The following is a 16,354-nucleotide window of genomic DNA, read 5'->3' as shown; positions in this document are numbered from 1 at the left end:
CATCTATTATGAAAACGCATAAGCGGAAAAAACGCAATATGCTGCTATTAGTCTGCTAAATCTGTGAAACTGAGCATCTGTTATGAACTTATGCTCTTTATGGCTTGAAGCATGTACCTATATCTTGGAATAATATAATATACTCCTTTCTAATGAATCTGCAGTTTAACAAATGTTATTCTTTTCTAAATCATAAACATCCTCAATTATAGTGTGCATATATATGGATGACTTAATGATATCTGACAGCGTAAAAAATGAGATTGAATATTTTAAGAGATTGATGAAGTCTGAGTTTGAAATGCTAATATAGAAGAATTGTCATACTTTCTTGAAAGGAAACTTGTGAAAACCGAAAGGGAAACCATTCAACATGAAAGAAATTATGTAAATGAGGTGCTAAAAATGTTCAATATGATGAAGTGTAATGTTTCAAAGACATCAATGGAAATCAATATCAAATTGGTGAAAGATGAAGCAGAGAAAGTTGTTGACAACACAATGTACATGCAGATAATTGGATCATTGACACAATGTACATGTATTATGAAACAACTCAATATAATTGTTAATATTTAATTCAATATGGATGTGCAATTGAAACAACTCAATAAGCGAAAAAATGCATAAATAGAATCGAACAAATGACAGAGGCTGCTATAACACAATTAGGCTAGCAAAATATTGTATATTCCATTCAAAATACAAAGTCAATGTATGGCAGAGGCTGCTATAACACTACTGCTATAATTCAGCAGGAAAAAATGGGACAAACCCCAAAAAATACCCACCATGGGGAACTAAAGCTGCTGCTATAACAACTTAGCAGAGGTGTGGCTGCACAATCCTAAGACAGCACACTAACAGGAGCCAAAATAACACTACTAAGTGGTTTTAACAGCAAAAACACAGTTCCCATGCTCTAAAAAACCGCGCCTGAACAGCAAAAAACAACCTGCAAACCGAAACCCCCCAAGCACCTGCAACGGAACCCCCCAAGTATCAAACCAGAAAAAAAAAACAGCAAAAACAATTGCTACACTTTCATGAATGCAACAGTGCTAGTGCCCCCCTATGCATTCATTCCATTCAAATAGGTTGGCCCCCCTATTTCCTACATTAATAACAACTTAAAAATTAGCATCACGATACTTGTTGAATGTATGAATAGTTCCTTATGAATTTGTTTTTGAAATTACCATTAGCATGGCTGTGTAATTGACTTGAGACTTATGTGCTTGTGGGGGGATCATAAGTTGTAGGCGCAGAACAAGATACTCCATCAACCTAAAATGATTATGTCAAATTATTAAGCTAAGATACATGTAAAATTATGGCAGTCACCAAAACAAGTAAAATTAAAACAAGTACTTTAAATACCAACTCATATACCTGTGAACTTTTTTCTTTAGGTGGAGCGCGGCTAGATGTAGCGCGACTATGCTGTTTTTCCAGACAACTTTTGTGTCGCTTAATTCGCTTTGAACCGGGTCGTACCTTGAACCCCTTTGCTTGCATAACATTCGAACTCACAATTTCTGGACGAGCACCATTATCACCGTTATTGTCCATAGCTTGTGCCCGAAATTCAATTATTTTCTTGAACATGTCATCTACACCATTATCAAGAAACTTGAGCCATTCTTCCTCGGGTGATGCTTCAGTTGCCGCTTTAATGAACTTAGAGACAACTTGTCTGAACATTCGATTTCTAGACAAGTTAGGTTCTCCTTCAACCTCCTTTCCCCTAAAATCTTGCACAACGCCATAACGGGCTTCTCTTGTCCACCTTTTTAAAATATAGTTCTCAGGAATTTCCTTAACATCATTCAATTCAAACACTTTTAAAGCATGTGAACAAAGTATGCCAAAAGTATCAAATTTTCTACAACTACAAGTGATGGAATTTGAAACACGGTTAAATGAAACTCTCCAAGATCCTTCATGTTTTGCCTTAGTGATGACATATTCACAAAGAGAGTCAGATTCATGTCTAACTGGTACATATAAAGTTAAGAATAACTTAAACTCATCTTGAAACAATTCAAATACAGTGTGTGTGTGTATGTTTTTCCCATTTGGATTAGTATTGGTGCAGTTTCATATGCTAACCTTGCAAGCTTATGTGAGGATTCATACACACAACTCAATTCTTTTGCTCTCTTCTCCTCAACAACTATTTCAAAATGGTTGAAGAATTCTAGGATATTCACATTCAGTTTCATACAAGACTTGAAGTGAGCATTCAAACTTTCACTAACTTGTATACTTCGCATGCCAAGTGTTAACAATCCCTTCATATAACATGCAGCCTTTTTTTTTTAAGCTCATAAGTTGAAATGATCCAAGATTTGTCATGAATATTAAATTTGTGGATCATGTCAAACCAAAGTTTCTCAAAATCTGCTTCAATGTCAATATCATACATGCATTTTTTGATATCACTAAGCAAAGAAGATCCTTCCTTCATCACGTTCCCAAGATGTTTAACTCCATTTTGTAACAAATGCCATGTGCATAAACCATGATGAGTCTCGGGCATCACATCTGCAACTGCCCTTTCCATTGCTTGATCTTGGTCAGTGAAGATCGTCTTTGGTTTTTTGTTGTTGTGTGCCTGTAAGAATGTATCAAACAACCATCTAAATGACTCACTTGTCTCATCATACATTAGTGCCGCCCCAAATATGATTGAACCTCTATAATGGTTGAAACCAGAAAGAAAAAAAAAAAAAAAACAAGTGGTCTATTGGCATAGTTGGTACAGTACGTGGTGTCCAAAGAAACAACATCGCCAAAATACCCGTAATCCAAAATCATCTGTGCATCACACCAAAACACATTTGTAATATGTTCTTCTACATCTATCTGATATGCATGAAAGAAGGATGGATTCTCCAACAATTGTCGTTGAAAATATTATGAAAGACATCCAATCTCACCATATGCCATAATATTTTTTCTTCTTGCAGTGATGTAGTTTCTTACATCCACCTCTGTAAATCCAACATTAGCTCTGTGCCCTGCTTGTATGCTCAAAAGTTGAAATGTTGACTTCTGCCTTAATCCAGAGTCATTAGCCAAATCAATCTCATATGCTTGCACCTCAGTTATCTTTCTATGTGACCGAAACATGTGTGTTGTCTCTGAATTTTGTAGATCATGGTTATGTTCTTCTTCAAAGTCATGGATGACCAACTTTCCATTCTTACGAGAAAGTGTAATTCTTACAGGGCAATTTGGTCTAACATCGGCTCTCGTATATTTTCCTTCATATGCATATCTTTTCTCCTTCCTTTTTAACCCTTCCTTTCAACAAACCAATCGACATGACGATACACTACCATCTTCTTTTTTGTTTGCGAAACGTACTCTAACTCCAAAGCCCACACGGAAACTATAAGCAAGCCAAAACCTCTTCCATAGAATCAAATCCCATTCCAATCTTTGGTTTCCAATCAACATTTGAAGATGACATATTTGATCAAACTATCCAAAGAACCTAAAAAGTAAATAAAGAACATAAGGCATAAAAAATAATTCATACAAAACATTAAGAAAGAAAACATTAAAACAGAATGAATGATAAGAACAAAAAAATTCAAGGATCAATCAATCCCCTTTGCCTTTTTCAAAACAACAACAACATGAGTCAAGCTTTTTAAAAAAAGAAACAGAGTTTAGTAGACATTGCAATGGGTTATATACATCCTTAAATAAAACCCTAAATTTCCTAAAATCAAATCCTAATAAATTGAAACTAGTTCAAAAACGATTGTTTTATCTTCTTGATCAAGTGTTGTTATTCTCTATTTTCATAGAAATTTTGATTTTTATTATGGGTTAATCTCATTTCTATGAACATTTCAATCATTCTAAAGAAAAAGAAAAAAGAAAAAAAAACCTTATGATGCCATAGTCATGGCAGGTTGACAGCGGCGGCGATGATCGACGGTGGACGGAAAACTCATGATGATGATGGTGAGTGAGCTTGTTTTGAAGTGGAAGGAGGAAGCAGAAGGGTTAGCGCGCGTTTTCTATTTCACTCCTTCTCTCAGTCATGTGTTCTCTTATTCTCCTTTAATTGATTTTTTTTTAAAAAGGGTGTGCCATGTGGCACACCCTTATTGGACAATGTTATATAACATAAAATCCACTATGTTACACAAGTGGAACCATCCAAGATGATAGTGTTTTCTTGGCAACTACATTTTGAAAGGATTTCAACTAGAAATAATTTGTCTCAAAGGGAAGTGTTTGCAGGTGGAGTGGATTCGGAACCCACCCTTATGAGCATATATTATAAAAAGCTCCAATCCACTGAGTTATAGGCTTTTTCGAAATCCACCTTCAAAATTAATAATTTTGGTTTCATCCTCTTCGCCAAATCCACAACCTCATTCGAAGTCACCACCCCATCCACCAAGTTTCTACCTTTTAAGAAGGCCGATTGAGCTAAAGAGATAACCGGGCTCAAGACTTTCGCTATCCTCTTAGCCAACACCTTCAAAATCCACTTATACAAACTCCCCAAAAGAGAGATCGATCTAAACTCCTTCAAACACACCGGATTATTCACTTTTGGAATCAAGGTAATAAAATACAATAAAATATTCCTCGGAAGAATCTTGTTACCATAAAATTGATCAAATAAATTTTTTACCTCATGTTTCACAAGATACCAAAAATGTTTAAAGAAAGCAACATTGAAACCATCCGGCCCCGGACTCTTATCACCATCACTCTCCTTCAAAACCAATTCAATCTCCTCCATAGAAAAAGGCTCTATCAAACCTCTATTATCCTCATCCGATATCTTCTTGAAATCCACCCCGTCCAACTTAGGTCTCTCTCATTGTTTGGAAGTAAAGTGAGTCGTGAAGTAATCCACCACCACGCTTCTAACCTCACTAGGCTATTGGAACCACTCCCCACCCACCTTTAAAGCCTTGATGCCATTTCGGCGTGCTCTTGCTTTCACACGCCTATGAAAGTATTTCGATTTCACATCCCCTTGTTTTAGCCATTTGGACTTAGACCTTTGGAAAATCATCGCCTCTTTACTTTCAAGTAACCGACAAAGCTCTTCAAATTTCTTTTTCCTTAGTTTCACTTCAAGATATGACAACGCCCGAGACTCGCTCCAATCATCTAAAGAGGCAATCTCCTCTTTTAACATAATCACCTTTCTCTCTGCCTCCCCATACTCCACTTTGTTCCAAGCTTTAAGCACCTCCTTCACCCCTTTCAATTTAGAGCTCAACACAAAGGCCATCCAACCCCCCACCGCCCCATCCACCGAAGCCTCCTCCACCACTTTCTTTAAACTCCTATTTTGGAGCCAATAATTATTAAATCGAAAAGGTTTCGGACTCGAATCCGAAGATTCCGGTCTAAGCACAGTAGGACAATGACTAGACACATATCTTGGAAGTGCCCAAAGAGCCACACTACCAAAAATCTTCCCACTCCTCGGAAATGAGATCCCTATCAATACGACTGATAGTTTGCCCATTTGGATGATACCACGTAAATCGCCTCCCCATAACGGAGACATCCAACACCTCTAAATCTCGGTGAATATCACCAAGGAGATTCATTTCCAACAAAGATTCCCGGTTGGCTCCACATTAACCTCTCAAATCTCTTCCTGCTCCATAACCGCATTAAAATCACCAACAAAACACCAACCTCCAATCCCTAAAGAATTTTGCAAGTGAACCAACGTACTCCACAACCTTCTTTTCGCCACTAGATTCACATTTGGAATAAATATTAATCACAAACCACCTCTTCGCATGAACTCCCCAATCTAGACACACTCCCACAAAGCCTTCCCAAATAAAGGAAAAGATAAATTTTTCCTCGGATTTTCTCCACATGGAAAGAATCCCACCACTTCTCCCCACCGAAGGTAAGTATACCCAATCACAATCTTGGTACCCCCATAAACTAATACACAAACTCTCCGATATCACTTCCATCTTTGTTTCTTGTACCGCCAAAAAATCCACTCTGTGACTCCGGACTAACTCCTTGATTTTCTTCCGCTTTAAACTACCCCCCAAACCTCTAACATTGAAGGAAAGAACTATCATTGATCACCCGTTCCTCTCTCCCTAACATCTTTTTTTCTCCACATCAATATCTTTTAAAACCATAAGTTTCTTGATAACCTCACCATCTGGCCTACTAAAGGTAACTCCGACGTCCTATTCCACATTGAGAATACGTGCCGCATCCAACACCTTTCTACTCGTACCATCCTCCAATTCTTGAGTTTCCGGAACAACCGCTCCAAAATCCACCGTTAACACTCGCACCCTAGAAGATTGAGACAAAGGACAAATGGGGACCGCTTCCATGGGAAACCTCCACACCACTTTTCTCCTTCTCCAATTCCTTACCAGTCCTTCCCAATTTCTTTCAATAGATTTTTCAAAAAATTGGATACATTTTGGGGCACCTACAATTTGCGCCTTTTTACCTTCCTTTCTTAGACTTATTACCTTTTTTACTTGTGCTTGGGACACAAGGCACACTCAGAACATGCTCCAAAAACACATCAGCAACTACTATAATACTACAACACCCCCTGTACACCAATCTCCTCTGTTGAATGAGTCACACCCTCCTCCAAAGTAAGGCCCAACAAGGGGCAAACATGGCCTAGCCCACTATCCACTTCTTTCCCCACCAAACGAACCGGACCCACAACAGGGAGAGAGAAAGAGCAATTTGTATCCACGTGAGCAGCATCACGCGCGCGTGGCTCTCTATCAGCAACACCACGCGTGCGTGCTTCCTCATCCTCAAATCCCCACGCGCCCTGCAACCAACCTCCTGCCTCGCTTTTTGTTGACTGCCAATAACACACTCGAACCTTTCCCTTTCTGCCACTTGTCCCCTAACTGTTGGAGGCTTTACCTGCATTTCCCCTTCCAACTTAATCATATTCTAACCTATCAGCAAGCCTTGCCCATCAACCTCCCTAATGTCTCCCAAGTCAACCTCAACAATATCAGCTTCTTGACACTTATCCCCCACACCTTTTTCAGACTCTCTTTCTACCCCAAAAAAATTACAGTCGCCGGAAACACCATGTTTACCGGAAAAATCTTCAATCTCCGACCTCCTTCCCCCAAACTCGTTGGAGCATGCCTTTGAATCTCCCACACTACACTCATCCACCTCTTCTATATCTCCTCTATTATTAATAGAAAAATCCTCCACCACTTTCACCTTAAAAATAGCTCCCATAACCTTCACAAGAACACAATCATTAATAATCCCAAACCTAGCTGTTGAGATTAAAACCCATAGTCACCACTTTTAATCCTTTCCAACCCTCCATATATATACGAAATTGCACCTTCTTAGCCTCTATCGGCGCATGAAGAAAAGCGACGAAACTCCGCCTTAGCTCCTCCATCACCTCCTCCATTGGAAGAACCTCCATCACTGGGTTTATCTCCAAGTCACCGCCGTTAAAGACACCTGAACTCTGAGCCACCTCCTTGAAGGAGCGACCAGGCTTCACTATAGCAGCCTTCCCCTCCACAAAACGGACTACCTCCGACGTCATTTGCTTAGAAGCTTCATGACCAAACCTTGAGATATTCACCTTCAGACGCATCTATTCCACCCACACCTCATGCAACCGCCCCTCCAACTCCTCCACGTCCTTAAACTTACATGGCCAAATTTCCTACCCCATTTGTCCACTTTTTGAGAATATAAACCTCTCCCACCCTTCCATAAACAACAAAGATCTTCCAAAGCTCACTCCTTTTAGTTTCATCAAGAAAATTTGAGAAGAAGGATGTAGTGATCCTATCAAGCTCATGAACTTTCCCCAACCCTTGGTGTTGTATTCCCGACCTCACATTTGAAAAACCCTAGTGGACCCATTCCCCCCTCTCTCTTCTTTCCCTCTCATCCATTGTGACAATTTGTTGGTGGTAGTGACTTAACTTCCAAGAGTTTTCACATATTTACACTTATAAAAAAAAGTATGTATTGTTACTTAATCATGTAAAGAGGATCCAATTCCAACCTAAAAATCCGCATTAGATGGAGGAACTTAACGACTTAAATAGAAAATTGAACATTCTTTTTTATTTAATGTGAAACTTATAACATTGTCATTTCGTAAGATTTTATATCCACAACAACTTTCATTCTCTTTTTTGATAAATAAAATTTTATTGATAAGGGTCCACCCGAGCATCACGGCAAGCAAAATCCACCCACCTTCTATGAAGGGTTGCATAGGACTCAAACGATCACGTGCTAAAGATTTGGACAAAAACACCATATAAAATAATAAACCAATTCATCATAGGATCCTACCAAAACATAGGCAACAAGATCACCACCCGTAGAAAAAAAATAAAGAAAGGCAACAAAGCCTACCACCAGAACAACAAGCACCAATGAAAGACACCGCCTATAAGAAAAAAACCAATCCAACAGTAAGCTCCTATTAATCTCCGAAAGCTCCATAAAGTATGCACTAACAAATGGAATACTCCCTCACCACAACAATCTTCACTCCATCGGCACTGACTCGCTGATAGCCCTTATTTCTTTGATGACTTTGCTCATTTATATTTTGATGTTGTACCTTAATCTAGTCTATATGAAGCCTCTTCTGCAAGACTGTAACCCTACTCTTGATGAAAACACCGACTCTTATGAGTTAAGTCCATAAGGAGAGCCCAAACCAAAAGAGTAGATCGTTAGATGGGAATCTCATAATAATACAATGACCTTTCTTCTCCTACACATTGGCTGACTCATACATTATTCATGCTAAACTAAAACAAATTAAGAAAGAGAGAACAAAATTTCATTGGATCTCTAAAACCACTGAGAACTAGAATTTAGCTGAGCTAACACGCCGTAGTTGGTATGTTGGAGTGAGATTTGAAAATAACTGTTCTTCCACTCTCTGCATATTAATAAAAACCACATTAGAAGATATATTTGTATATAAAGATGAAAAAACATTAAAATAAATATCAATATATATCAGATGAAAATAAATCTAATCAATCAACAACAATTCATCCCTTTTTTTTTTTTTTTTTTTATAGATTTAATCTTCTTTTTCTTTTAATTTGAACTCCAATTTGCTAATAGCTAACCTTTAATTGGAGCCCATCAATCTCATACGTGATAAACCAAATTGAGGGAATGGCAAAGAAACAAAAGCATGAAAACTGAGCTTCATTTGGATAAACTCATTGACCTCGTTCGTTCATCATGGATGTTATTGCTCATCTCTCCTTTCGTATTTCCTTTTCTCCTAAAACCACATAAAGGTTTAAGCAAAAAAAAAAAAAAAAAAAAGAAAAGTCTAAACTATAAGAAAAAGAAAAAAAAAAAAAACGTCTAAACTATTATTATATAAACCTTCAAATTGTAATATAAATATAAATTTGTGGGTTTAAATTTTCCATCACAAATTGTTTTACTATAAAAAAAAAGCCAAAAAATTTTTAATAAAAAAAAAACAACATTTATTACTTCATATGTTTTATTCACAATTAATTTTTTCAAACCATACATCAACGAGTTACCTAAAATAATTTTGTCAAAACAACCTAAAATGTTTAAAGATAATAGAATGGATATAATAATTAACCTAATAATTTTTTTTGAGAGAAATAACCTAATAAAATTGATTTGTTAAATAAACACAAACAAATAAATCCGAGTGAAAGAAGAAAGAAAAGGTAGAAAAATGATGAGGTGATTAGGATTTAGGAGAGAGCTAATTAATAAAGGTTATAAAGTAGGAATTTTTAGGTAGTAGTGGGTCAACACATACTACTTCTACACAGAAACTTTTGGGAATAAAATTTTCCTCCCAACATTAGATAGACTTACAAAGTTGGGTTTCATAGGCAGAATCATATTTTAATAAGAGATTGTTATTCTCTTATAACAAACTTAGGAATTCTTGTACACCTAATATTATTTCCACCAAACTTGATCAATAACAATGAATTCTTGTACATCTAATATTTTGTTTGTGTATAAACCCTAAACACTAAACCCTAAACCACACTCTAGACCCAACCCCTAGGGTTCACGATGGATGATAACTAGGTTATGAGGTTATAAACACAGAGATTATGTTCTCTTTGTCGTCACTCTAACGGTTAGCTTTTCCGTGGTATGCCCCATTGAAAATTAAAAAACTAGAGTATGTGAGCATGCAAAGTAAGACTTAGTCTCACATGACATTGATTCCGACAATGGTAATCATGACGACTTCCACAAGTAAGTGTGTTCTAATTTCTTAACTTGATCAATAATAATGAATTTTTGTACACGTAATGTTTTTTTGAGTACAACACACTATAGACCCAAACCACTGGGGTTCACGATGGATGATAACTAAGTTATGAGGTTATAAACATAGGGATTACGTTCTCTTTATCATCACTCTAACGGTTAGCTTGTATGCGGTATGCCCCATTGAAAATTCAAATACCAGAGTATGTCAACATGCAAAGCAAGACCCAGTCTCACATCAAAGTGATTCTGGAAAATGTAATCCTGGCGGCTTCCACAAGTAAGTGTGTTCTAATTCATAATTTGATCAATAATAATGAATTTTTGCACACCTAATATTTGTTTGTGTACAACACACTTTAGACCCAACCACTAGGGTTCAAGATGGATGATAACTAGGTTACAAGGTTATAAATATAGAGATTATGTTCTCTTTTTCATGACTTTAACGATTAGGTTGTTTGCGGTACATTGGCCATTGAAAATTCAAATACCAGAGTATGTGAGCATGCAAAGTAAGACGTAATCTCACATCACAGTGATTCTGGCAACGGTAATCATGACGACTTCCACAAGTGTGTTCTAATTTCATATGATTTTATCTTACAGTTGGTATCAGAGCCATCGCTCGACTCAGTTGAGGAGAGGGTGTGCGATCCTAGTGTGTCATAATGTGGATCAGGCTAGTGATGTGGGTGACTCACGCCTATCAAGAGGAAACATTAGATATATAAGAGATATGTCTTATACATCTAATGCCTTGTGGTTTGGGGTACAAAATATGGTGTCAAGGTCTCTTAGTGATCATGGATGTCTAATCTATTGACGTCCCGACGCTACTCGGACTTCCCAACACACATATCTTTCATACATGTAAGTACCTAATAGCATCCAAATTCAAATAACAGTTTCATCTCAGTACATAAATGCATTCACAAAAATTATGTGTTACATAAATACACTACCTACATCAGATTCTCGGCAACAGGAATCTCCTTTCAACAAACCTTAGGCCAAAATATATGTGACAAATTGAGATATTGCATTAGGAACATGACAATAAAGTATATATATAATAAACTATGATCAATACAACACAAACAAATAAAACAGAATGTATGGAAGTGTGTACCTTTATCAATTTGAGTTCGATATTTATTTTCTCCAACCGAAATTTGTCCATCTGTAACTTATTTATGTGTTCCTTAAAGTATCAAATAAAGAATGGTAAATATACAATGTGTAGAATAAGTTGATATCATTGAGTAAACTGATGCTTATGCCTGACCAAAATGACAAATCTTAATTACCTGTTTCTTTGCCCTTGATTTCGCAGCAGATTCGCGGTTCTTCGCCATTCTCTTCTGCCTCCTCTCAATAGTCTTTTCCATCATCTCATCTGAATACTTGTGCTTCCTTCCAACGCCACTGCCACCAGCACCTCCCTTTGAATCTGCACATGTAGATGATAAATGCGTTGTCGTTGCCCCGATTGGTATTTCTGAATAACCAATTTCCATAAGTTTGTTCTCATAAACCGAATTAGCAACACCGAAATCCGGACACATTCCTATTATCGGTTGATTTTGATGAAGACGATTTTGATGAAGACGATGATGATGATCTTGATGTTGTTGATGGATATGGATAGAAGGCATTTGCATTTGCAATGGAATTGGCATTTGCATTTGTAATGGTAACCAATCTTCTGGCTGTGAAGCCATGACCAAATTTGGTTCAACTCCAATAAATGGCACTTGAGTTTCATCACCAATAACATGACCATTTTCTTGATTTCCAACATTAATAGCCTTAGCATGTGCAAGAAAATTATCCAAAGTTGTTTCTCCCAAAATTGATTGTTGCAAATTGTTATGATCCACTGACCCAATTACATTTTTTTGTTGGTTAATCTCACTCCATACCTCATTGATGGTTTTGTTACACATTGTTTCATTCAAATTATTATCACTATCACTAGTGTTACCATATATAAATGAAGAATTAATATCAGGTGTAGGGTTTTGTATAAGTTGGTCACTTTCAGTTGAAATCATATTTTTTAGGTTATACACAGAATTCATACTATGGTGAAATTTCTCTCTATCACCCAACTGGCTCTGAACCTCTTCAATTTTGAGGTTATACACAGAATTTTGACTAACCAGTTGTTGCATTTGATAATTTGGCCCTTGACTCATTCAAATGTTACAAAAATGAAATAATTTAAAGAAATTGAAAAAAATTTGCAAACAACTAATTTTTGTCTAAAGCTATCTTATAAAATAAAAATAAAAATTGTGTAAACCTAGCTAGCTTTCAAATTTGTTAGAGTGAAAAAGTGCACCTTTGACTTTGATAATGGTGGCTTCTATTTATAGAGATTTTGTTGTTGATGAGAAATTAGGGTTGAAATGAAGGGATGTATGTGAAGTTAGTTTGATGAGCGATTTCTAAGGCATCATAATATGAAGTTAGTTTAGTTAATTTTTTTGCTTAAGAAAATCTAACTTTTTGACTCAGTAAATAATAAATATCACTTGTAGAGCTCTCAAAAAAAAAAAAAATCACTTTTAGAGATAAATTAGATCAATTTTAATTTTAATTTTTTCGAAAGGGTGTTCATCTCAACAACTAAGTCTCTGATTAGTTGCTAAATTTCAGGATTTAGAGGTTAACTTTAATAAGATTCAGTATACCACCAAAAGTGGTATTTGACCTTTTGTTTATTGTTAGTACTTTTATGTTTACGTTTTTTTGTTGCAAGTACAAAATATATGACTATTGATGACTATTTTTTTTTTTAAGGAAGCCTTGTGTTGCCATGTTTAGTTGAAAAACGATTTTATTTTTTTGGTTACAAAAATAATATGTTAAACTTTTTTTCTAAATAATTGATACAAAATTGTTTAGTTAAAAAACGATTGTTGCCATTTGTTAGGATCTCGATTATAACGGAACAATTTTTTTTAACTAAATAATTGAACTTTTATTAGTTACTTCAAATATTAGATTTTTTATTGACAAAAAAATCGTTGGTATTAGTCAATTCTATATAATTGCGCCGTACATTAGATAATTCTTAGTGCTCTCTCCGTACATTAGTTAATTGACTTGTTTCCCTTCCTCCAAATTTTTTAATTTTTGTTATCAAGTAGTCTCTCTATTGAATAGAAACTAGTATGGAGCCTCTCCTAAACATCCGTAATTATTTTATTTGCAATTCGCCAATTCCTAGTTAAAAAAAAAAGTTAAATATGTTTTTGGTCCTATAAATATACCAACTTGTTGTTTTAGTCCCTCTAAAATTTTCCTTCAACTTTTAGTCTTTATAAAATTTTGAGTCACTACTTTTAGTCCATATTTCAAAGTAAATTTTAGTATTTTTTTAATGAAATTGTACATAAATATTTAGAATATTGTAAAAACATTTCCAAGAAAAAATTAGATTTTTTGAAGTAAACATAAATTATATATGAATTTTTAACCATAAATAATATACAAATTCATATTAAATTCATGGTTTGTTGAAAAATTCTAATTTTTTTTGGGAGAGATTCTTATAATATTATGAATTTTTCTGGAAAATTTGATCCAAAAATATGAATTCTACATATGAGTTTACTTTAAAAGAGGGACCAAAAGTGAAGATGGAAAATTTTTTAGGGACTAAAAATTGAAGGAAAATTTTAGAGGGACTAAAATGAAAATTTGGTATATTTATAGGGACCAATAACATATTTAACCCAAAAAAAAAAATTAACATGGACCATTGTAATAAAATTTTAAAATTAAAATATGATGTATTTTGTGAGGTATTTAGGCAATGGAAAATATTTGAGGGCTATTCGGGTCATACTTACAACACGATTGTAGTTGTGGCATTACTTAAATATTGTTTTAAAACCCCTTTAACTTTGACAATGTTGCGATTTTGACTCTCTACTAAAAAAAATGAAAATTTAAACCCCTATGTTTTAGTCCCTTTGCAAAAGAGACCTTTTGGTCAATTTTGACCGGGTCAAACTACCGGCGTCTAGGGAAACGAGTTATACAGAATGTATGTAAACTGATTTGTAGACCACCCCTTTTATTTTAATGCAATGCATTTTACCTTTTCTGTGAGTTTACGTGCGTAAACTTACTTTTAAGCTTATCTGCTTTGTTTTAAGCTTTTAATTGCAATCTAAAACTTGCCGAGAGATAGTGCCTTTTACTATCAAACCCGTCCTGCTCTCTAAGCAACCTAAGTGCATTTCGTGGCCGTTTTTCAAACTTTTTTTCGATAAAAAACTTTGCACAACGGTCTTGAGATTTCTAGTCTGATCTCGCTTGTAATTATCAGAACTAGCCCCCGTTTGCCAAAATCGATCACAGGCGAACACAGGTCTGCTACTAGTTAAATATAGTAATGATCCTATCATGCCTCTATATTCTTTTTCTGAAATAGATTTTCCACTCTCATCCCTATCTAAATTTGAAGATGAATGCATGGTAGTGACCATGATTTTTGCCTCATTCATTTTTTTTGTTTTTAAGGATGTATTTGACATACTTTTCTTGACTTATAAAAATTCCATTTGGATGTAGTTTGATTTGTAAACCAAGGAAAAAACCATGTTCACTCATCATGCTCATCTCAAATTCACTTTTCATGAGGTTGGAAAAATCTTCACACATTTTTTCTTTGGTTGCAACAAAAATAATATCATCCACATAAATTTGGACTATAAGTAAATATGAGTTAAGGGTTTTTCTAAAAATTTTGATATCTATTTTTCCTCTTGAGAAACCATTTTCAATTAAGAATGTGCTAAGTCTACTATACCAAGCTCTGGGAACATGCTTAAGACCATAAAGTGCTTTAGTGAGTTTAAAAACATGATTAGGTTTTTCTTTATTTATGAAGCCAGGATGTTGACTTACATAAACTTCCTCATTTAAGAAACCATTTAAAAATGCACTTTTCACATCCCTAATCTCAACAAATAAATAGAGGTTCAACTTAGAACCCTAATCTCAGAGGTTTAGTTACTCATGGTAACCATCATAGCAAAAGAAAAGAAAAAGATACTCTAGAGAATAAAAGGAGGAAGAAACCCTTCCTTTGAAGCTCTGATGCTTGACTCTTGTCTTGTAACGCCAACTTTCTAAATGAATAAAATAGTGTGCAATGGTCTCTATTTATAGTGCATGATTACGTACAGGGTTAAGAGAGTGAAAATAGGGGTTTTCCACCAAAAATGGCTTGAAAAACAAGCAAATATCACTTCTTGCATGTGTCCATGCACGAGGCACATGGTTTGGTGCACAAGGGCACATGAGGCAGCAAGGATTGTTGTCCCATGTGGAGGGGCGCATGGCTTCATACACAGAGGTGCATGAGGCAACCCTCCTGCGTGAATTATGTTGTTTTTGACCCTTTTTTTTAACGTTCTTCCATCTTGCAGTGCCTTGAAATTTAATTTTAAATGAATTTTCTTCACTTTCTATTTCTTCAAATGTCTTCTAAGAACCATTGAACTTTAATCTTCGTATCATCGATATTTCATGTGATGCCTTTCTTTTCCGATTTACATGATTTCTCACTAAAAAGACTCAAAACACCTATGAAGTTGCATGATTTATGATAAAACTGAATTTCAACGACTCCAAATCATTGACAATTTCTCTAATTGACTTCTAATTTTCCTTCAAATGCAAAGAAATATACTAAAAACATAGTTAAAAACGTCATATGTTATTCCATCACTAATAGTATAAAATTTTCACATGTAATAATGCTTGCATAAACCCACCGATGAATTTTCAAAGTATTTATGAAAAATAAACCGCAAAATAATAATTTTAGTTCTAGCCAATGCCAAAATTGGGGATATTACAAAAACTCATGATGTTTTTATTTAAAGATAATTATTTTTTTAAGAAGTTATTTAGAGATGATTATGAATGTTTTTATCCGAAAGTTTATAGTCGTTTTAAAAAATGCGTTCTAACGATTAAAAATCTAAGTATTACAAAGAGCTATGTTTACATCCCGAAAGATTTT

The 16,354-nt window shown here is 35.2% G+C and overlaps 1 protein-coding gene across 1 annotated transcript; it reads right to left on the bottom strand.

Moving 5' to 3' along the window:
* Positions 1-11,582: 11,582 nt before the first annotated feature.
* LOC11431512 (ABSCISIC ACID-INSENSITIVE 5-like protein 4) lies at positions 11,583-12,254 on the bottom strand. The gene has a single exon (XM_003614851.2). The coding sequence runs from the start codon at positions 12,252-12,254 to the stop codon at positions 11,583-11,585; it is 672 nt and encodes a 223-aa protein (XP_003614899.2).
* Between the last annotated feature and the right edge of the window lie 4,100 nt (positions 12,255-16,354).

Source organism: Medicago truncatula, chromosome 5, assembly GCF_003473485.1.
Source record: "Medicago truncatula cultivar Jemalong A17 chromosome 5, MtrunA17r5.0-ANR, whole genome shotgun sequence".
In the NCBI taxonomy this organism is placed as follows: Eukaryota; Viridiplantae; Streptophyta; class Magnoliopsida; order Fabales; family Fabaceae; genus Medicago; species Medicago truncatula.
The sequence above is the reverse complement of the archived record's forward strand: the minus strand, read 5'-3'. Positions and strand labels throughout refer to the sequence as shown.